The sequence below is a fragment of the Mobula hypostoma genome, chromosome 14, assembly GCF_963921235.1.
Source record: "Mobula hypostoma chromosome 14, sMobHyp1.1, whole genome shotgun sequence".
NCBI classification, from domain to species: Eukaryota; Metazoa; Chordata; class Chondrichthyes; order Myliobatiformes; family Myliobatidae; genus Mobula; species Mobula hypostoma.
Window position 1 is genome coordinate 4,037,094 of NC_086110.1, and position 21,905 is coordinate 4,058,998.

A 21,905-nucleotide genomic window follows, 5' to 3' on the forward strand; every position below is an offset into this window, starting at 1 on the left:
TCCCCCTTCTCCAGCCTGTACCAACTTCCGAGCTCTTCACTTCACCTCTCTCCCTTCTCCAGCCTGTACCAACTTCCGAGCTCTTCACTTCATCTCTCCCCCTTCTCCAGCCTGCACCAACTTCCGAGCTCTTCACTTCACCTCTCCCCCTTCTCCAGCCTGCACCAACTTCCGAGCTCTTCACTTCACCTCTCCCCGTTCTCCAGCCTGTACCAACTTCCGAGCTCTTCACTTCATCTCTCTCCCTTCTCCAGCCTGTACCAACTTCCGAGCTCTTCACTTCATCTCTCCCCCTTCTCCAGCCTGTATCAACTTCCGAGCTCTTCACTTCATCTCTCTCCCTTCTCCAGCCTGTACCAACTTCCGAGCTCTTCACTTCATCTCTCCCCCTTCTCCAGCCTGTATCAACTTCCCAGCTCTTCACTTCACCTCTCCCCCTTCTCCAGCCTGCACCAACTTCCGAGCTCTTCACTTCACCTCTCCCCGTTCTCCAGCCTGTACCAACTTCCGAGCTCTTCACTTCATCTCTCTCCCTTCTCCAGCCTGTACCAACTTCCGAGCTCTTCACTTCACCTCTCCCCCTTCTCCAGCCTGTATCAACTTCCGAGCTCTTCACTTCACCTCTCCCCCTTCTCCAGCCTGTACCAACTTCCGAGCTCTTCACTTCATCTCTTCCCCCTTCTCCAGCCTGTACCAACTTCCGAGCTCTTCACTTCATCTCTTCCCCCTTCTCCAGCCTGTACCAACTTCCGAGCTCTTCACTTCATCTCTTCCCCCTTCTCCAGCCTGTACCAACTTCCGAGCTCTTCACTTCACCTCTCTCCCTTCTCCAGCCTGTACCAACTTCCGAGCTCTTCACTTCACCTCTCCCCCTTCTCCAGCCTGTACCAACTTCCGAGCTCTTCACTTCACCTCTCCCCCTTCTCCAGCCTGTATCAACTTCCGAGCTCTTCACTTCATCTCTTCCCCCTTCTCCAGCCTGTACCAACTTCCGAGCTCTTCACTTCATCTCTTCTCCCTTCTCCAGCCTGTATCAACTTCCGAGTTCTTCACTTCATCTCTCCCCCTTCTCCAGCCTGTACCAACGTCCGAGCTCTTCACTTCACCTCTCCCCCTTCTCCAGCCTGTACCAACTTCCGAGCTCTTCACTTCACCTCTCCCCCTTCCACTTTCACCCATCACCTTGTGTTTCTCTCTCCCCTCTCCTACCTTTTAAATCTACCCCTCAGCTCTATTTGTCCCGTTTCAGTCCAAAACGTCAACCGTACTCTTTTCCATCAATGCTGCCTGGCCTGCTGAGTTCGTCCAGCATTTTGTGTGTTCCTTCAAAGTTCTTCCAAGAACTTTGGTTATCTCAGGCCTCTCTACCTCAATAGCAACAGCAGCATGTACACCTTTACTTTCCTGAAGGTCATCACCAGCTCTTTTGTTTTCCTGATATTGAGGGAAAAGTTGTTGTCTTAAGGATTTATGTTCTTTTGTTTGTGTTCTCTCTCTCTCTGTGACAAAGTGGGGTGCTGAGAGCAAGGGTGGACCCAAATGCAAGACACATCTTGTGAGGTTAACCTACATTAAGTTTATTGCTCGTTACAAGGAGAGCAAAGCAGAAACAGGAATAGCGTACTGGGCAAGGACTCAGGCCTTGGACTAGGCTGGGACAAGGGTCTGGGCTGGGGCTAAGGGTCTGGGCTAGGACTCGGAATCATCAGCCTGCGGGGCCAGGAACTCTTCTTATTTATTGGACAGACTTAGACACAGGACATAAAACACCGAGCCGGGAATCCTCCTTAGACACAGGACGGAGTCGGGACTCTACTTGTCACAGGGTCAGGACCCTTCCAGGGTACAGGGCCGGGACCCCTTTTAGACGCACGACATGGATACGGAGACCACACAACGATGGACAGAACTATACCTGGGCTCAAGTGCGCTCCAAGCCGCGGGGAGCTCTTGACTCACCCCGGCGGGTTCACTTTGACTGACCCGTACTGACAAGGGAAGGCGGCTTGCTGGCAATTGCTTCGGGAGGAGACTAGGCTTGCTCCGGCCAGATGACATTGGCTCGCAGTATCTTCGGTGACTTTGTTAACGCTCTCGCACCGAACGGCTGAAAGCCGCAGACTGCAAACTGCCGGTTCAGCCGAGAGTAAATTGCCTCCAATCAAACAAAGTAGATTTAAAGTGAACCCGATCCGGACCATCCCTCTCATCTCATCTTCTCTCTCTCTCTCTCTCTCTCTCTCTCTCTCCCTCCCCCTCTCTCCCTCCTTCTCCCTTTCTCCCTCTCCCTCTCCCCCCCCCCCCCATCGCTATCCATCCCACTAACACATCACCCAGATGACCTCATTTACACCTTGGATTCATCTTACCAGAGGTTGTCCTTAAGACATGAGAGCTTAAGTAGGCCATTCAGCCCGTCGAGTCTGCTCTGTCATTCGATGACAGCTGATTCATTATCCCTCTCAACCTGATTCTGCCTTCTGCCCATAACTGACGCGCTGACATGTGAGTTGTTTCTATCCACGGTGCCCGATCCAGTACACCCTCAGCCCGGCAAAGGTGCCTGGGCCAGACGCAATCTCTACCTCCCCGTTCTCCCTCCTCTGGGAAGAGGGCGATGTGTCAGAGGTCCATCGCCCAGGTGAAAAAGTTGCCCCTCAGGTTCCCATTAAATATTTCCCCTCTCACCTTAAATATATGTCCTCTAGTTCCCCAACCCTGGGAAAAAGACTGCACATTCAACCCGCTTACGGCCCTTGTGATGTCTACGTCTCGATAAGATCGCGGCTCATTCCCCTGTGCTCCAAAGAGAAGGGTCCCGAACCGCTCAGCCCCTCTCCAGTCCCATCTTGTCCCATCGTCTGCACTCTTTAAGCTTAATGACATCGTTCCTAGAGCCCAGAGACTAAAACTCAATATAATATTCCCAATCAACGCGGACCCAGTGCTGGAGGAACTCAGCCGGTCGGGCAGCATCAATGGAAATGAATGGACAGTGGACGTTTCGAGCTGAGACCGCTGTTCCAATCCTGTCTCACCCACATCTTGTACATCTCACCTTCTGTACTCAGAGCACCGACCGATGAAGGTCAGAGTGCCACTCTACCTGTGTCACTGCTTTCTGGGAACGGTGCGCCGGAATTCGCAGTCTCCCTGTTCGACAATACCGCCTACCGTTTACCGTGGAAGGTCCGAAAAGCAACTTCTCGCACTTACCCGAATTAAACTCCATCACCATTCTTCGGCCTGCTTACTCGGCTGATCGAGATCCCTAATCAGCACACCATCTCTTTCAGAGTCTTGTACAAACTTGCTGGCCAAGTGACCAGGGAGCCGGTTAGTTTACTGATCTGTCTTGGAGAGGAGGTCGTGGCAGAAGGACCCGGGGCAGTACCTGGGTACTGGGTACCTTTCTCCAGCGCATCTCACACCGGGGAGCCGACGGCGAGAGAGTACGGCCCGACAAGTCCCAGGGCGCGGCGACCCCTGCAGTCCGGCCGCCGAACTGCGGCAGCGAGGCGAGGGGATAAAAGGGCTGAGCGCGGACGCAGGTAGAAGGCAGTTAGTTCAAAGCGGGGTCCGGGCGCGACGGCATGGCTCAGGAGCAGCTGCCGCCTTACCTCAACCTGGCCGAGCTCACCGCCTCCCAGTTCCTGGAAGTCTGGAAACATTACGATGCAGACGGTGAGACTTTTTAAATCTTTTAAAGGCAAAATGTATTATTTTGCAATAGGTAATAATGCACTAAAGAAGGGATGTCTGTTCACTTTTGATACCGTTCAGAGCGGCCGCGGGGGTTGCGATCAGTGGGTTTGGCGCAGTGGGCAGCGTGTGAACTCGGTCCCCGGGCGCACGCCGCTGCGCTCCGTGTCCGGGCGGCGGGCACCGGCTTCTCGCCCTGTGCGAAAGGGTCGCTCGCAGACAGGCGCACTTTTTAGACAAAATAGGCAAATTGCTAATGTTTAATTAAAGATAAGTTCATGAAAAGTAAGGCAGATGAGGGTGAGGATAGGGACCCCGGAGAAGCCCCCGCGCTAGAACAGGGGAGAAGTGTCTGCTCACTCCGCCGACCCGTACCTGATTTCCGGCCGTTCTCCCCGCTGCCGTCCTGCCCAACGTTCCCCACCCCCCAGCCCGCCCGGGAGCGAAGGGGACCCGGCCCCGCGCGGTCTCCGTGTCTCGGACTCGTTGTAACGGCGGCGTCTCTCCCGTTGTGTGCGCAGGGAACGGTTACATCGAAGGCAAGGAGCTGGAGAATTTCATCAGGGAGCTACAGCGAGTGAGGAAAGGGGCGTGCGTGGTGAGTCCGTAACCCGGGGAGTGGTCTGACGTGGGGAGTCCGTAACTGGAACTGTCCGTACCCCGGCCCGGCATGTGGCGCGCTCCGTGCCCCGGGGGCCGAAGTCCTGAGGCGGCTGTGCCCGGCAGCTCTCCCACGGCCGCGGATCTCGCACGGGGAGCTGCTGTTTCAAAGATGATGGATTGATGCAGCGGAGCGGGGAGGGGAACTGTCCCGGGGTGATGGGGGGGGCGCTGTGCCGCTCTCCACCGGGTGGCGAGGACATGTGAGGAGAAGGCGAGCGGAGTACGGGAAGGGAACATGAGTGAGCCCGGGATGTAAAAGAAAATCAGCGGGATCGAATGGAAAAATCACCGGGGGGGGGGAATAAATAGGATGGAGGCAAATGACATTGTTCCGGGGGGGGGGGCTGGGGAAGAATCGGAGGTAGGGGGATGATGGCGAGAGGGTGACAGGCAGAGAGCGGGAAGGGAAAAAGGTAAAGAGAGCTCGAGTGTGGAGATGTGAGACAGAGACCCGACAGGGGAAGGGGAGATGAGAGACAGAGAGATCAGACAGGGGAGTGGGGAGGGGGAGAGACAGAGACCCGACAGGGGAGTGGGGGGGGTGGGGAGACAGAGACCAGACAGGGGAAGGGGAGATGGGAGACAGAGATCAGACAGGGGAAGGGGAGATGAGAGACAGAGATCAGACGGGAGTGGGGAGGGGGAGAGACAGAGATCAGACAGGGGAGGGGGGGATGGAGAGACGGAGTCCAGACAGGGGAGTGGGGAGAGATGGAGACCAGACGGGAGTGGGGGGATGGAGGAGGGGAATTCAAACCCACAGGGAGGATTAGTGAGGGAGAGTGGAGCCATAATTAAATGGGAGGGTCCCTACTCCTATGGAGAAGGTCAGGGGCCCTCCCCATTTCACCACCAGCCTCACTGTCCCCAGGTGTGACCAACCCCTCCACCATGACCCTGAAAGGAATTACTGAGGGCACTGCACAGGTAAAATGCAGGAGGAACATCATCCCCCAACCTCCTGGGGAAACAGGCGGAAGGGAATGTAACATTTTGTGTTCCATCCACCCAAAGTCTGTGTGTGTGGGCACCTGTAGAGGGTCCCCATTCCAGGAGAGGTGCTGGACTGTCAGCAACTTCCCTCTCCAAAGCCAACTCAGTCTCCCTCACTGCCTTGCCCAACGCCACCCAAAGGTGCACCCTGAAACAGCTGTGCTGCCTCACCCCAGAGCCCCACCAGGTGCAGAGAATGGGGAACAGGAGGATAGGTCCCAAGGGAAGGCCTCTGCTCTTTACCACCCCTCAGAGCAGGGGAGTGTGGGGACGGGGCAGGTTTACAGACGGAGCATTAGTGAGAGTGGAGAGACAGTGATGAAGAGGGCCAGTTACAGGCAGCCGCGGACAGCAGGATACAGGCATCTCTCTCTCCCTCTCTCCCTCTCTCTGCCTCTCTCTCTCTCTCTGTCTCTCTCCCTCTCTCTGTCTCTCTCTCTGTCTCTCTCCCTCTCTCTGCCTCCCTCTCTGCGATGGCTTGTAAGTCTCTTTCAGACTTTCGCCCTGACGTTTCCTCCTCTCACATTAAATGCATGTCCTCTAGTGTTTGACTTTTCTACCCCGGGGAAAGGTTCTACCCTATCTAAGCCTCTGATAATGATAAAGATCTCGAAACATGGGATGTGTTAGTGGATATGAAGTGCCCAGTGTTCTCAGGTAGTGGATCAAGGTACCAGTGACAGTTAAAGAGTCCTCATTGTTCTCTGCCTCGGGTCAGACATGAACCAGCATCTAAGGAGATGGTTTGGACCTGAAGAATTTGGTGCCAGACTGTGCTTATGACTCCCCGAGGGGGTCTCGTGTAGTCTTGGGTGGAATGCTCACAGAACCCACAAGGGGATTACAGGCACCAGTGGCCTGTCCCGTGTCTGTTCTCTGGGGTGGGGAGAGGTCACACAATTCATCTCCTCTCTTTTCCTCGCTGATTACAGGTTGCTCTGATCTTCCAGAAGGGTTGTGCTCTCGGAGGGGGGTGTGAGCTGACAGATTCTGCTCGCTGGTGGGAGTGAGGCTCCCAGCAGGGTTGTCCCCCCCCCCCATCCGTGGGCGTGACTCAACATGAGACCGTTCCCCCCCCCCATCTCCACCTCATCACTGAGATGTGGGGATGGAATCAGGCCCCGGTGGTGGGGTAGAGGGGGGGTTTCTGCCAGTATTCCGTGGCCACACCATGCCCTGTGCATTGGTGGGTTTACAGTCGGGGAGCTGATTTATCTGAGGGTAAGTGTTTGCAGGTTGCCTCTGCATCGGCTCGGCTCCGCACAGTTGGCAGAGGTGTGTAGTGAGCTGGCAGACTGGCTGGGCTGCATTGACCTTGGAGGAAGCACAGTGCAGAATGTCACCGAGGCTCACAGCCTTCAATCACAAGCACAGAATGACTGATGTCCACTGCACTGCAGTCAGCAGCAAGTGGCAGGCCAGAAATTAATTTGAAAACCTATTTGTCTTTTAGCCTGCTGGGGTGCTAATGTGGGTCATTTTTCCTGCATAATATCTCCACGTCACTCAGCAGGATCAATGGCATTGAGAGGAGATCTATCTTCACCGCGGGGAGGCGGCTCTGTCAAATCTGTACTCTGTGATGGCTCAGTTCCTGAGCACGTTTAGGGCAGATGTCCACAGATCTGCAGGTATTGAAGGAATCGAGGGAAGTGGGGTCAGGGCATGTGATTTCTTCTCCCACCCTGACTTAATGTGCTGCCCCACTGTGACTTTGTCCCTCTGGTCCCAATGGAGACGGTGACCCTCTAGAGTAATCGTCATCTATCCTCTCACCACTTCCCCCACCCCCATACCTTAGTAATGTCACTACCTGTAGCCAATAATACCCAGCTCATCCACACTGTTTACAGTATCCCTCTCAGCCTCTCTGGTATGAAGTCAAAAAGCCAAGGTTAAGTCAAAACTCCAGTAAATTGGAAAACCAAAGCCATTACTTCTGGCCTTTTGTCAAATTCCTTGCATCACCTACCGCCCACGCTGAATGTTCAATTTAGCTGAACTCTCTTCAGTGCAGATTAGCATAGTGGCTGTCTGATAATGGGGTCAACAAGCTCATTCGTAAGACCAGTGATGTTGTGGGGATGGAACTGGACTCTCTGATGGTGGTGTCTGAAAAGAGGATGCTGTCCAAGTTGCATGCCATCTTGGACAATGTCTCCCATCCACTACATAATGCACTGGGTGGGCACAGGAGTACATTCAGCCAGAGACTCATTCCACCGAGATGCAGCACAGAGTGTCATAGGAAGTCATTCCTGCCTGTGGCCATCAAACTTTACAACTCCTTCCTTGGAGGGTCAGACACCCTGAGCCAATAGGCTGGTCCTGGACTTATTTCCATCTGGCATAATTTACATATTATTATTTAATTATTTATGCTTTTATATTGCTATATTTATACTCTATTCTTGGTTGGTGCAACTGTAACGAAACCCAGTTTCCCTCGGGATCAATGAAGTATGTCTATGTCTATGTATACAGAGGCAGTGATGAGGGTTTTGCCAGTTAGTTCAAGAATCAAATGGTTGAAGGGAAGTGGATACTCTTGATGGTGCTGATGTGGGACGTTAGGGTTCTGTACCTCCTAACTGACCGTAGCTGTGAGAAGAGGGCATGGGATGACAGCTGTTGCCTTCTTGGGGCAGTGCGTTGTGTAGATGGGACTGACGGTGAGGAGAGATGTGTCTACAATGGAACTGGCTGAGACTACAACCCTGTGCAGTGGCAACTCCACCCCAGGCGGTGATGCAACCAGTCAGCACGCCCCTCTCTGTTCATCCCCAAGCATCTTTAGTAGCACACCAAATCTCCTGACGAAGGGTCTCGGCCTGAAACGTCGACTGCGCCTCTTCCTAGAGATGCTGCCTGGCCTGCTGCGTTCACCAGCAACTTCGATGTGTGATGCTCCTCATCTGAATCTGGTTTATTATCTCTAAGTAAGTTGTTTTCTGGCAGCACTACAGAGCAGACAAAACTTTACTGTCAGCTACAATATAACAAGAGTTAAAGAGAATCTGAATGGGAACCTGGTTTATCATGACTGACATCTGTCATGAAGTTTGTTGTTCTGCGGCTGCAGGACAGGGTAATACACAAAAACTGAGTTACAAGAAGAAATATAAAATTAAATAAATAAATAATGCAAAAAGCGAGCAAAATCACAAAAATTATGCTCACGGGTTCACGGAGCATGAAGAAATCTGATGGCAGAAGGTAAGCTGTTCCTAAAATGTCTTCAGGCTCCTGTACCTCCTCTCTGATGGTAGGAACGAGAAGCGGCCATTCCCTGAGAGTGAGATTCCACAAAGGTAGATACCGCCTTCTTCAGCCACTGTCTCTTGAAGATGTCCTTGATACTGGGGAGAGACATGTCGGTGACACTGGGGAGTGACGTGTCTGTGACACCAGGGAGTGACGCGTCTGTGATGGTGGGGAGATGTGTCCGTGACGGTGGGGAGTGACGTGTCTGTGACACCAGGGAGTGACGTGTCTGTGATGGTGGGGAGTGACATGTCTGTGACGGTGTGGACGGACGTGTCTGTGACGGTGGGGGGTGACATGTCTGTGACGGTGGGGAGGGGCGTGTCTGTGACACTGGGGAGTGACGTGTCTGTGACGGTGGGGGGGGAACGTGTCTGTGACACTGATGGGGACGGACGTGTCTGTGACGGTGGGGTGATGTGTCTGTGACGGTGGGGAGTGACGTGTCTGTGACACTGGGGGGGAGGGATGTGTCTGTGACGGTGGGGAGATGTGCCTGTGACGATGGGGAGGGACGTGTCTGTGATGGTGGGGAGTGACATGTCTGTGACGGTGGGGACGGACGTGTCTGTGACGGTGGGGGGTGACATGTCTGTGACAGTGGGGAGGAGCTTGTCTGTGACACTGGGGAGTGACGTGTCTGTGACACTGGGGGGGAGTGATGTGTCTGTGACGGTGGGGACGGACGTGTCTGTGACACTGGGGGGGAGTGATGTGTCTGTGACGGTGGGGAGTGACGTTTCTGTGACACTGGGGGGAGTGATGTGTCTGTGACGGTGGGGACGGACGTGTCTGTGACGGTGGGGAGGGATGTGTCTGTGACACTGGGGGGGAGTGATGTGTCTGTGACGGTGGGGAGTGACGTGTCTGTGACACTGGGGGGGAGTGATGTGTCTGTGACGGTGGGGGGGACGTGTCTGTGACACTGAGGGGGAGGGACGTGTCTGTGACGGTGGGGAGATGTGTCTGTGACGGTGGGGAGTGACGTGTCTGTGACACTGGGGGGGAGGGATGTGTCTGTGACGCTGGGGAGATGTGCCTGTGACGATGGGGAGTGACGTGTCTGTGACACTGGGGAGTGACGTGTCTGTGATGGTGGGGAGTGACATGTCTGTGACGGTAGGGACGGACATGTCTGTGACACTGGGGGGGGGAGGCGTATCTGTGACACTGGGGAGTGACGTGTCTGTGACACCAGGGAGTGACGTGTCTGTGATGGTGGGGAGTGACATGTCTGTGATGGCTGGGACGGACATGTCTGTGACACTGGGGGGGGGGACGTGTCTGTGACACTGGGGAGTGACATGTCTGTGACGGTGGGGAGTGACGTGTCTGTGACACTGGGGGGGAGGGACGTGTCTGTGACGGTGGGGAGATCTGTCTGTGATGGTGGGGAGTGACGTGTCTGTGACGGTGGGGACGGACGTGTCTGTGACACTGGGGGGAAGTGATGTGTCTGTGACGGTGGGGACGGACGTGACTGTGACACTGGGGGGGAGTGATGTGTCTGTGACGGTGGGGACGGACGTGTCTGTGACACTGGGGGGGAGTGATGTGTCTGTGACGGTGGGGAGTGACGTGTCTGTGACACTGGGGGGGAGGGACGTGTCTGTGACGGTGGGGAGATGTGTCTGTGACGATGGGGAGTGACGTGTCTGTGACGGTGGGGAGATGTGCCTGTGACACTGGGGAGTGACGTGTCTGTGACACTGGGGGGGAGTGATGTGTCTGTGACGGTGGGGGGGAGTGATGTGTCTGTGACGGTGGGGACGGACGTGTCTGTGATGGTGGGGAGTGACCTGTCTGTGACGGTGGGGACGGACGTGTCTGTGACACTGGGGGGTAGTGATGTGTCTGTGACGGTGGGGAGTGATGTGTCTGTGGCACTGGGGGGGGAGGGACGTTTCTGTAACGGTGGGGACGGACGTGTCTGTGATGGTGGGGAGTGACGTGTCTGTGACGGTGGGGACGGACGTGTCTGTGACACTGGGGGGGAGTGATGTGTCTGTGACGGTGGGGAGTGACGTGTCTGTGACACTGGGGGGAGTGATGTGTCTGTGACGGTGGGGACAGACGTGTCTGTGACGGTGGGGAGGGACGTGTCTGTGACACTAGGGGGGAGTGATGTGTCTGTGACGGTGGGGAGTGACGTGTCTGTGACACTGGGGGGGAGTGATGTGTCTGTGACGGTGGGGACGGACGTGTCTGTGACACTGGGGGGGAGGGACGTGTCTGTGACGGTGGGGAGATGTGTCTGTGACGATGGGGAGTGACGTGTCTGTGACGGTGGGGAGATGTGCCTGTGACACTGGGGAGTGACGTGTCTGTGACACTGGGGGGGAGTGATGTGTCTGTGACGGTGGGGGGGAGTGATGTGTCTGTGACGGTGGGGACGGACGTGTCTGTGATGGTGGGGAGTGACGTGTCTGTGACGGTGGGGACGGACGTGTCTGTGACACTGGGGGGGAGTGATGTGTCTGTGACGGTGGGGAGTGACGTGTCTGTGACACTGGGGGGGAATGATGTGTCTGTGACGGTGGGGACGGACATGTCTGTGATGGTGGGGAGTGACGTGTCTGTGACGGTGGGGACGGACGTGTCTGTGACACTGGGGGGGAGTGATGTGTCTGTGACGGTGGGGAGTGACGTGTCTGTGACACTGGGGGGAGTGATGTGTCTGTGACGGTGGGGACAGACGTGTCTGTGACGGTGGGGAGGGACGTGTCTGTGACACTGGTGGGGAGTGATGTGTCTGTGACGGTGGGGAATGACGTGTCTGTGACACTGGGGGGGAGGGACGTGTCTGTGACGGTGGGGACGGACGTGTCTGTGATGGTGGGGAGTGACGTGTCTGTGACGGTGGGGACGGACGTGTCTGTGACACTGGGGGGGAGTGATGTGTCTGTCACGGTGGGGAGTGACGTGTCTGTGACACTGGGGGAGTGATGTGTCTGTGACGATGGGGACAGACGTGTCTGTGACGGTGGGGAGGGACGTGTCTGTGACACTGGGGGGGAGTGATGTGTCTGTGACGGTGGGGAGTGACGTGTCTGTGATGGTGGGGAGATGTGCCTGTGACACTGGGGAGTGACGTGTCTGTGACACTGGTGGGGAGTGATGTGTCTGTGACACTTGGGGGGAGTGATGTGTCTGTGACGGTGGGGACGGACGTGTCTGTGATGGTGGGGAGTGACGTGTCTGTGACGGTGGGGACGGACGTGTCTGTGACACTGGGGGGGAGTGATGTGTCTGTGACGGTGGGGAGTGACGTGTCTGTGACACTGGGGGGAGTGATGTGTCTGTGACACTTGGGGGGAGTGATGTGTCTGTGACGGTGGGGACGGACGTGTCTGTGATGGTGGGGAGTGACGTGTCTGTGACGGTGGGGGGGGACGTGTCTGTGACACTGAGGGGGAGGGACGTGTCTGTGACGGTGGGGAGATGTGTCTGTGACGGTGGGGAGTGACGTGTCTGTGACACTGGGGGGGAGGGATGTGTCTGTGACGGTGGGGAGATGTGCCTGTGACGATGGGGAGTGACGTGTCTGTGACGGTGGGGAGTGACATGTCTGTGACGGTGGGGACGGACGTGTCTGTGACTGTGGGGGGTGACATGTCTGTGACGGTGGGGAGGGGCGTGTCTGTGAACTGGGGAGTGATGTGTCTGTGACGGTGGGGGGGGACATGTCTGTGACACTGAGGGGGAGGGACGTGTCTGTGACGGGGGGGAGATGTGCCTGTGACGATGGGGAGTGACGTGTTTGTGACACTGGGGAGTGACGTGCCTGTGACGATGGGGAGTGACGCGTCTGTGACACTGGGGAGTGACGTGTCTGTGATGGTGGGGAGTGACATGTCTGTGACGGTAGGGACGGACATGTCTGTGACACTGGGGGGGGGGAGACGTATCTGTGACACTGGGGAGTGACGTGTCTGTGACACCAGGGAGTGACGTGTCTGCGATGGTGGGGAGTGACATGTCTGTGATGGCGGGGACGGACATGTCTGTGACACTGGGGTGGGGGTGACGTGTCTGTGACACTGGGGAGTGACGTGTCTGTGACGGTGGGGAGTGACGTGTCTGTGACACTGGGGGGGAGGGACGTGTCTGTGACGGTGGGGAGATCTGTCTGTGATGGTGGGGAGTGACGAGTCTGTGACACTGGGGGGAAGTGATGTGTCTGTGACGGTGGGGACGGACGTGACTGTGACACTGGGGGGGAGTGATGTGTCTGTGACGGTGGGGACGGACGTGTCTGTGACACTGGGGGGGAGGGACGTGTCGGTGACGGTGGGGAGATGTGTCTGTGACGATGGGGAGTGACGTGTCTGTGACGGTGGGGAGATGTGCCTGTGACACTGGGGAGTGACGTGTCTGTGACACTGGGGGGGAGTGATGTGTCTGTGACGGTGGGGGGGAGTGATGTGTCTGTGACGGTGGGGACGGACGTGTCTGTGACACTGGGGGGGAGTGATGTGTCTGTGACGGTGGGGAGTGACGTGTCTGTGACACTGGGGGGGAGTGATGTGTCTGTGACGGTGGGGACGGACGTGTCTGTGATGGTGGGGAGTGACGTGTCTGTGACGGTGGGGACGGACGTGTCTGTGACACTGGGGGGGAGTGATGTGTCTGTGACGGTGGGGAGTGACGTGTCTGTGACACTGGGGGGAGTGATGTGTCTGTGACGGTGGGGACAGACGTGTCTGTGACGGTGGGGAGGGACGTGTCTGTGACACTGGGGGGGAGGGACGTGTCTGTGACACTGGGGGGGAGTGATGTTTCTGTGACGGTGGGGACAGACGTGTCTGTGACGGTGGGGAGGGACGTGTCTGTGACACTGGGGGGGAGTGATGTGTCTGTGACGGTGGGGCATGAAGTGTCTGTGACACTGGGGGGGAGTGATGTGTCTGTGACGGTGGGGAGGGACGTGTCTGTGACACTGGGGGGAGTGATGTGTCTGTGACAGTGGGGACAGACGTGTCTGTGACGGTGGGGAGGGACGTGTCTGTGACACTGGGGGGAGTGATGTGTCTGTGACAGTGGGGACAGACGTGTCTGTGACGGTGGGGAGGGACGTGTCTGTGACACTGGGGGGGAGTGATGTGTCTGACGGTGGGGAGTGACGTGTCTGTGACACTGGGGGGGAGGGACGTGTCTGTGACGGTGGGGACGGACGTGTCTGTGATGGTGGGGAGTGACGTGTCTGTGACACTGGGGGGAGTGATGTGTCTGTGACGGTGGGGACAGACGTGTCTGTGACGGTGGGGAGGGACGTGTCTGTGACACTGGGGGGGAGTGATGTGTCTGTGACGGTGGGGACGGACGTGTCTGTGACACTGGGGGAGGGACGTGTCTGTGACGGTGGGGAGATGTGTCTGTGACGATGTGGAGTGACGTGTCTGTGACGGTGGGGAGATGTGCCTGTGACACTGGGGAGTGACGTGTCTGTGACACTGGGGGGGAGTGATGTGTCTGTGACGGTGGGGACGGACGTGTCTGTGATGGTGGGGAGTGACGTGTCTGTGACGGTGGGGACGGACGTGTCTGTGACACTGGGGGGGAGTGATGTGTCTGTGACGGTGGGGAGTGACGTGTCTGTGACACTGGGGGGGAGTGATGTGTCTGTGACGGTGGGGACGGACGTGTCTGTGACACTGGGGGGGAGTGACGTGTCTGTGACACTGGGGGGGAGTGATGTGTCTGTGACGGTGGGGACGGACGTGTCTGTGATGGTGGGGAGTGACGTGTCTGTGACGGTGGGGACGGACGTGTCTGTGACACTGGGGGGGAGTGATGTGTCTGTGACGGTGGGGAGTGACGTGTCTGTGACACTGGGGGGAGTGATGTGTCTGTGACGGTGGGGACAGACGTGTCTGTGACGGTGGGGAGTGACGTGTCTGTGACACTGGGGGGGAGGGACGTGTCTGTGACAGTGGGGACGGACGTGTCTTTGATGGTGGGGTGTGACGTGTCTGTGACGGTGGGGATGGACGTGTCTGTGACACTGGGGGGGAGTGATGTGTCTGTGACGGTGGGGAGTGACGTGTCTGTGACACTGGGGGGGAGGGACGTGTCTGTGACGGTGGGGACGGACGTGTCTGTGATGGTGGGGAGTGACGTGTCTGTGACACTGGGGGGAGTGATGTGTCTGTGACGGTGGGGAGGGACGTGTCTGTGACACTGGGGGGGAGTGATGTGTCTGTGACGGTGGGGAGTGACGTGTCTGTGACACTGGGGGGGAGTGATGTGTCTGTGACGGTGGGGACGGACGTGTCTGTGACACTGGGGGGGAGGGACGTGTCTGTGACGGTGGGGAGATGTGTCTGTGACGATGGGGAGTGACGTGTCTGTGACGGTGGGGAGATGTGCCTGTGACACTGGGGAGTGACGTGTCTGTGACACTGGGGGGGAGTGATGTGTCTGTGACGGTGGGGGGGAGTGATGTGTCTGTGACGGTGGGGACGGACGTGTCTGTGACACTGGGGGGGAGTGACGTGTCTGTGACACTGGGGGGGAGTGATGTGTCTGTGACGGTGGGGACGGACGTGTCTGTGATGGTGGGGAGTGACGTGTCTGTGACGGTGGGGACGGACGTGTCTGTGACACTGGGGGGGAGTGATGTGTCTGTGACGGTGGGGAGTGACGTGTCTGTGACGGTGGAGACAGACGTGTCTGTGACGGTGGGGAGGGACGTGTCTGTGACACTGGGGGGGAGTGATGTGACTGTGACGGTGGGGAGTGACGTGTCTGTGACACTGGGGGAGAGGGACGTGTCTGTGACGGTGGGGACGGACGTGTCTTTGATGGTGGGGTGTGACGTGTCTGTGACGGTGGGGACGGACGTGTCTGTGACACTGGGGGGGAGTGACGTGTCTGTGACGGTGGGGAGTGACGTGTCTGTGACACTGGGGGGGAGTGATGTGTCTGTGACGGTGGGGGGGAGTGATGTGTCTGTGACGGTGGGGACGGACGTGTCTGTGACACTGGGGGGGAGTGACGTGTCTGTGACACTGGGGGGGAGTGATGTGTCTGTGACGGTGGGGACGGACGTGTCTGTGATGGTGGGGAGTGACGTGTCTGTGACGGTGGGGACGGACGTGTCTGTGACACTGGGTGGGAGTGATGTGTCTGTGACGGTGGGGAGTGACGTGTCTGTGACACTGGGGGGAGTGATGTGTCTGTGACGGTGGAGACAGACGTGTCTGTGACGGTGGGGAGGGACGTGTCTGTGACACTGGGGGGGAGTGATGTGACTGTGACGGTGGGGAGTGACGTGTCTGTGACACTGGGGGAGAGGGACGTGTCTGTGACGGTGGGGACGGACGTGTCTTTGATGGTGGGGTGTGACGTGTCTGTGACGGTGGGGACGGACGTGTCTGTGACACTGGGGGGGAGTGACGTGTCTGTGACGGTGGGGAGTGACGTGTCTGTGACACTGGGGGGAGTGATGTTTCTGTGACGGTGGGGACAGACGTGTCTGTGACGGTGGGGAGGGACATGTCTGTGACACTGGGGGGGAGTGATGTGTCTGTGACGGTGGGGAGTGACATGTCTGTGACACTGGGGGGGAGTGATGTGTCTGTGACGGTGGGGAGTGACGTGTCTGTGACACTGGGGGGAGTGATGTGTCTGTGACGGTGGGGAGGGACGTGTCTGTGACACTGGGGGGTGTGATGTGTCTGTGACGGTGGGGAGTGACGTGTCTGTGACACTGGGGGGGAGTGATGTGTCTGTGACGGTGGGGAGTGACGTGTCTGTGACACTGGGGGGAGTGATGTGTCTGTGACGGTGGGGACGGACGTGTCTGTGACACTGGGGGGGAGTGATGTGTCTGTGACGGTGGGGAGTGACGTGTCTGTGACACTGGGGGGGAGTGATGTGTCTGTGACGGTGGGGACGGACGTGTCTGTGACACTGGGGGGGAGTGATGTGTCTGTGACGGTGGGGAGTGACGTGTCTGTGACACTGGGGGGAGTGATGTGTCTGTGACGGTGGGGAGGGACGTGTCTGTGACACTGGGGGGGTGTGATGTGTCTGTGACGGTGGGGAGTGACGTGTCTGTGACACTGGGGGGGAGTGATGTGTCTGTGACGGTGGGGAGTGACGTGTCTGTGACGGTGGGGACGGACGTGTCTGTGACACTGGGGGGGAGTGATGTGTCTGTGACGGTGGGGAGTGACGTGTCTGTGACACTGGGGGGGAGTGATGTGTCTGTGACGGTGGGGACGGACGTGTCTGTGACACTGGGGGGGAGTGATGTGTCTGTGACGGTGGGGAGTGACGTGTCTGTGACACTGGGGGGAGTGATGTGTCTGTGACGGTGGGGAGGGACGTGTCTGTGACACTGGGGGGGTGTGATGTGTCTGTGACGGTGGGGAGGGACGTGTCTGTGACACTGGGGGGGAGTGATGTGTCTGTGACGGTGGGGAGTGACGTGTCTGTGACACTGGGGGGGAGTGATGTGTCTGTGACGGTGGGGACGGACGTGTCTGTGACACTGGGGGGGGACGTGTCTGTGATGGAACAGTCCAGTTCCACAACAGTCTGCAACCTGTTACAGTCCTGTGCATTGAGCTTGCACCCCTGGCTATGAGACGTCAGAACGCTGTCCGCCGTACATCTGTAGAAAGTTGCCCTGTCTCCTCAGGCTCCTGCTGGTGTGTGTTGCATCAACGTGTTGAGCCCAGGGTAGATCTGCTGAGAGAGTGACTCCCAGGGAGTTGAAGCTGATCACCCTGACACCTGAATTAGGACTGGTGTGTGTCTCACTTCCCTCGCCGTTCCTTAATCCATTCCTTGGTGCAAGGTTGTCGTTGTGACACCGCTCAACCAGCTGAACTATCTCTGTCCCGTTCGCCTCCGCATCACCATCTGAGGTTCTGCCAACAGCAGTCGTGTCAACAGCAAATTCATGAATGGCATGTGGGCTGTCCCTCTCCGTGCAGTCATAGGTGCAGAGAGGGTAGAGCAGTGGCTGTGGCCTGCCTGTGTTGATTGTCATCGAGCTGATGTTAATTTCAATTCACACGGACTGGTCTCCCAATGATGGAGTCAAGACTCCCATTTGCCGAGGGAGATGGTGAATCTCTATCATGGCCAATAAACTACGAAGCGGTGACCAGAGTCGCTCACACGCCTTCGTCATGAGCTCCTCTTCTAACCGGGTCCTCCCAGAAGTTTGCAAAGGGTCAGGGCAAGATTAACATACCCCACTGATTATTCATCAGCCGTTCATCCTTTCTCTCCATCCTCCTGTACAAACTGCACATCCACCTCAATGGTGAGACCACTGACCCTGACAAGCCAGCAACCCCTCCACCAGAGATGTGGGTTAACTGACCCTCCCTGGGAGCAGTACCGACAACCTCTGTCTCCCAAAGGTGAGGAGCCCCTTGAATCGTATTTAATGAGTGTTTTCTCCCTGAGACCACATGGGCCTCCCAGGTGCTCTGCTCTCCTTCCACGACCCAGAGACATACGGGTCTGTGGGTTAACTGTCCCTTGTGAGTAGGTGAGGGTCAAATCTAGGGGAAGTTCGAACATAGAACATTACAGCACAGTAAGGCCACGATGTTGTATTGACCTTTTAATCTACAGTAAGATCAACCTTCCCTCCACACCGCGCTCCATATTTCTATCGTCCATGAGCCTACCCAACGTGTCCCCAATGTATCTGACTCTACCAACACCCCCGGCAAGACATTTTGCACACTAACCACTTGCAGTATAAAAAGACTTGCCTCTGTCATTCCCCTACACTTTACTCCCATCAACTTAAAATTATGCCCACTTATTAACTATTCCCACCCTGGGGAAGAGTCTCTGGCTATCCACTCGATATGTTGTACATGGTGGGTGCATGGACTGAGCTGCCAGAGGAACCAGTGGGAGGAGTGTGTGGCTGATGTCCAGCTGGAGAAAGAGACGACGACTAGATAGATCAGGAGGGGAAAGAGAAGGGATGAAGGGAGCAGTTACCAGGCAGTGTATAGTGTAGTGTTTATTCACCAGGTTGTAAACTACCCAGCCGGAATAGGAGGTGCAGTTTCTCTAGTCTGCATTTAGCCTCAACTTGACAATAGAAAAGCCCAATTCTGCCACCTCTTTCTACTGGCTGTCTCCTGTCTATTCTTCAGCTGAGGGTCCACCCCGAAACATCTACCGTCCATTTCACTCCACAGGTGCTGCCTGGCCTGCTGAGTTCCTCCAGCTTTTTGTGTGATGCTCCTAGTTCCAGCTTCTGCACCCTCCTGTGCCTCCGGAGGGTTCTGGCTCAAGATGTTGACACGAGACAAAGAGTTAACAAGCAGAAACCCTGGATGCATAGGGAAAGCACCAGAATAAAATTAAGAAAAGCAAAGAGAACTACAGGGAAATAAATTCAAGAGATTCAAAGGTTGTTGGGGAAATAGAAAAAGAGCATGAGGTTCACAAAAATAATTCTGGGAATGAAAGGCTTATTGTATGAAGAGCATTTGATGGCTCTGGGCCGGTACTCACTGGAATTTGGAAGAATGAGCGGGGAGGATCTCATTGAAGTGTATCAAATGTTGAAAGCTCTAGTTACAGTGGACATAGAGAGGATGTTTCCTACATTAGGGGAATCTAGGATCAGAGGGCACAACCTCAGATTAGAGGGACATCCATTTAGAACGGACATGAGCAGGGACTTTAGTGAGAGGGTGGTGACTCTGTGCAGTTCGTTGCCACAGGCAACTGTAAAGGCCAAGTCTTCAGGTGTACATAAGGCGAAGGTTGATAGATTCATGATAACTCAGGGCATGAAAGGTTACGAGGAGAAGGCAGGAGAAAAAGGTTCAGAGGAGTGGACTCGATAGGCCTAATTCTGTCTTGTATCTTAGGGTCCTGTGGTAATTAATGCAAGTGGGGCAATTTGTCTTCAAAAGGAAACCTGGAGGGGTGGGGTGAGGGGGTCATAAATAAGCTCACTGGGACTTCCACCTTCACAAAAGAGGATCATAGTGCTGATACTGTGTGAATATTGAATGGTTCAAATGTAGTAAAGGAAGAATTATTGAGGGGCTTATCATATTAAAAAGTGGATAAATCATAGTCCCTGATAAAGTCTTCCCCAGGCTGTTAGAATTAACAAGGGAGCAGGTTGCACAGACTTTGGTGCACTTTTGTCTAAAAAGGGATGGGTAAACCAAGAGGCTACAGGACAGTTTGTTCAGCTTTGGCTGTGGAGAGTTTATCGGAATCTTTTCTAAAGGAAAGTGAACCTTCATTTAGTAGGACACAGAGCAATCAAGAATGGCTAGTCTGGTAAGGGAGGGTCATCTCTAACCATCGAAGATGCTAACATGTTTTGAGGGGGTGACATTGGGAGCAGTGCTCCTCAGGCAGTCTATGTAGATGTTAACAGAGACGTCCAAATGACAGGCTGGTCATAAGCCGTCTCTATTTCCTGAGGAGACTGAGGTCCTTTAACATCTGCCGGACGATGCTGAGGATGTTCTACGAGTCTGTGGTGGCCAGTGCGATCATGTTTGCTGTTGTGTGCTGGGGCAGCAGGCTGAGGGTAGCAGACACCAACAGAATCAACAAACTCATTGGTAAGGCCAGTGATGTTGTGGGGATGGAACTAGACTCTCTGACGGTGGTGTCTGAAAAGAGGCTGCTGTCTAATTTGCATGCCATCTTGGTCAACGTTTCCCATCCACTACATAATGTACTGGGTGGGCACAGGAGTACATTCAGCCAGAGACTCATTCCACCGAGATGCAGCACTGAGCGTCATAGGAAGTCATTCCTGCCCATGGCCATCAAACTTTACAACTCCTCCCTTGGAGGGTCAGACATCCTGAGCCAATAGGCTGGTCCTGGACTTATTTCCTGGCATAATTTACTTATTACTATTTAACTATTTATGGTTCTATTACTATTTATTACTTATGGTGCAACTGTAACGAAAACCAATTTCCCCAGGGATCAATAAAGTATGACTATGACTATAAAGTAAGATCCATTGGGTAGAAGTTGAGAATGTAGCTGGGATTATAAAGCAGAGCACCTTGTAGTCAGCATAAGAAAGATATGGAGAAGGTGATGTAAGTGTAATAGGTTACTGGTAATACAATTCAGCCCCACCCGCAATATTAACTGGGATTGTGTTTGTTTGAAGGGTGCAGAGTGGGTGGAATTTTTGAAGTGCCTTCAGGAGATCTTCTCGAGTATTTCTGACATTGAGTTAGTGCAAAGGAACTAAAAGAGTGCGGGATATACAGTTGCATTGTCGTTACAGAGAAATACACCACAGAAAGACTAAGTTGCAAGGGCCACAATGAGGGAGATTTGGAGATCTGGAGTTCAGTCAACAGGGCTTTGTTCAGGCCAAGTTTCAATACATTTTTCAAAGAGGTAACAATGTGTATTAATGAAGCCGTGCCAGGGGCTCCAGTAAGGTTTCACGTGGGAGAGTGCTGTACAACATTCAAGTCTGTGAGATTGAAGCCAAGTTGACCAATTGGATCCAGAGGTCAGTGGCAATAGGCGGCAGAAGTTGGAGGCTTGTGTTTGTGACCTGTGTCAAACCACAGGGACGGCTGCAGGGACTTTTACTGTTTGTCACATTCTTTGCTGACTTGGATGTGAATTTGCATGGGTGGACTTGCACAATGGAGCGTAACCTGACTTGTTTCATCACAGCCTGGTATGGAAATACCAAGGCCCAGGGACGGAAAAGCCTACAGAAAGTGGTGATACGGTCCAATCCATCGCAGACAAAGCCCTCCCCAGCACTCAGCACATTTACAAGGAATGCTGTCACAAGAGAACAGCAGCCACCTTCAAAGACCCGCACCATCCACGCCACGTTCTCCCCTCACTGCCGCCATTGGGCAGAGGGTACAGGACAGGAGCCTCAGTTTCCACCCATCGGGCTCAGGAACAGTCATTACCCAACAATCTACCGTCTCCTGAACCGGTGTGGTTAACTCACTCCCCTCACTGTTGAGCTAACTTCACAACCTACAGACTCCATTTCAGTGACACCACAACTCATGGTCTCAGTGTTAATTATTTACCTTGTTTTAGTAGGCTGGATTAGTTTTCTTTTGCACTCAGGTGTCAGTCTTTGTTATTTATAGCTTTTCATAAATTCTATTGTATTTCTTCACTTTCCTGTGAATGCCTGTGAGAAAATTAATCTTGGTTGTATATGGTGGCATGTATATGGTTTGAATTTGAATAAGATATTTTGACTGGAGGAGGAACAATTAGTAAGTGACAGGAGGCAATGGTGTTAATAGTGAGGAGGGTGG

The 21,905-nt window shown here is 55.1% G+C and overlaps 1 protein-coding gene across 2 annotated transcripts in view; it reads left to right on the top strand.

Annotated features, from left to right (window-relative positions):
- Positions 1-3,541: 3,541 nt before the first annotated feature.
- calb2a (calbindin 2a) overlaps positions 3,542-21,905 on the top strand; it is a 103,967-nt gene continuing 85,603 nt past the window's right edge. For both annotated transcript variants that reach the window (XM_063067364.1, XM_063067365.1), the window contains exons 1-2: positions 3,542-3,684; positions 4,224-4,300. In XM_063067364.1, coding sequence (XP_062923434.1) covers positions 3,594-3,684; positions 4,224-4,300 — 168 coding nt within the window. In that variant the 5' untranslated portion in view covers positions 3,542-3,593. The remainder of the gene's footprint in view (positions 3,685-4,223; positions 4,301-21,905) is intronic.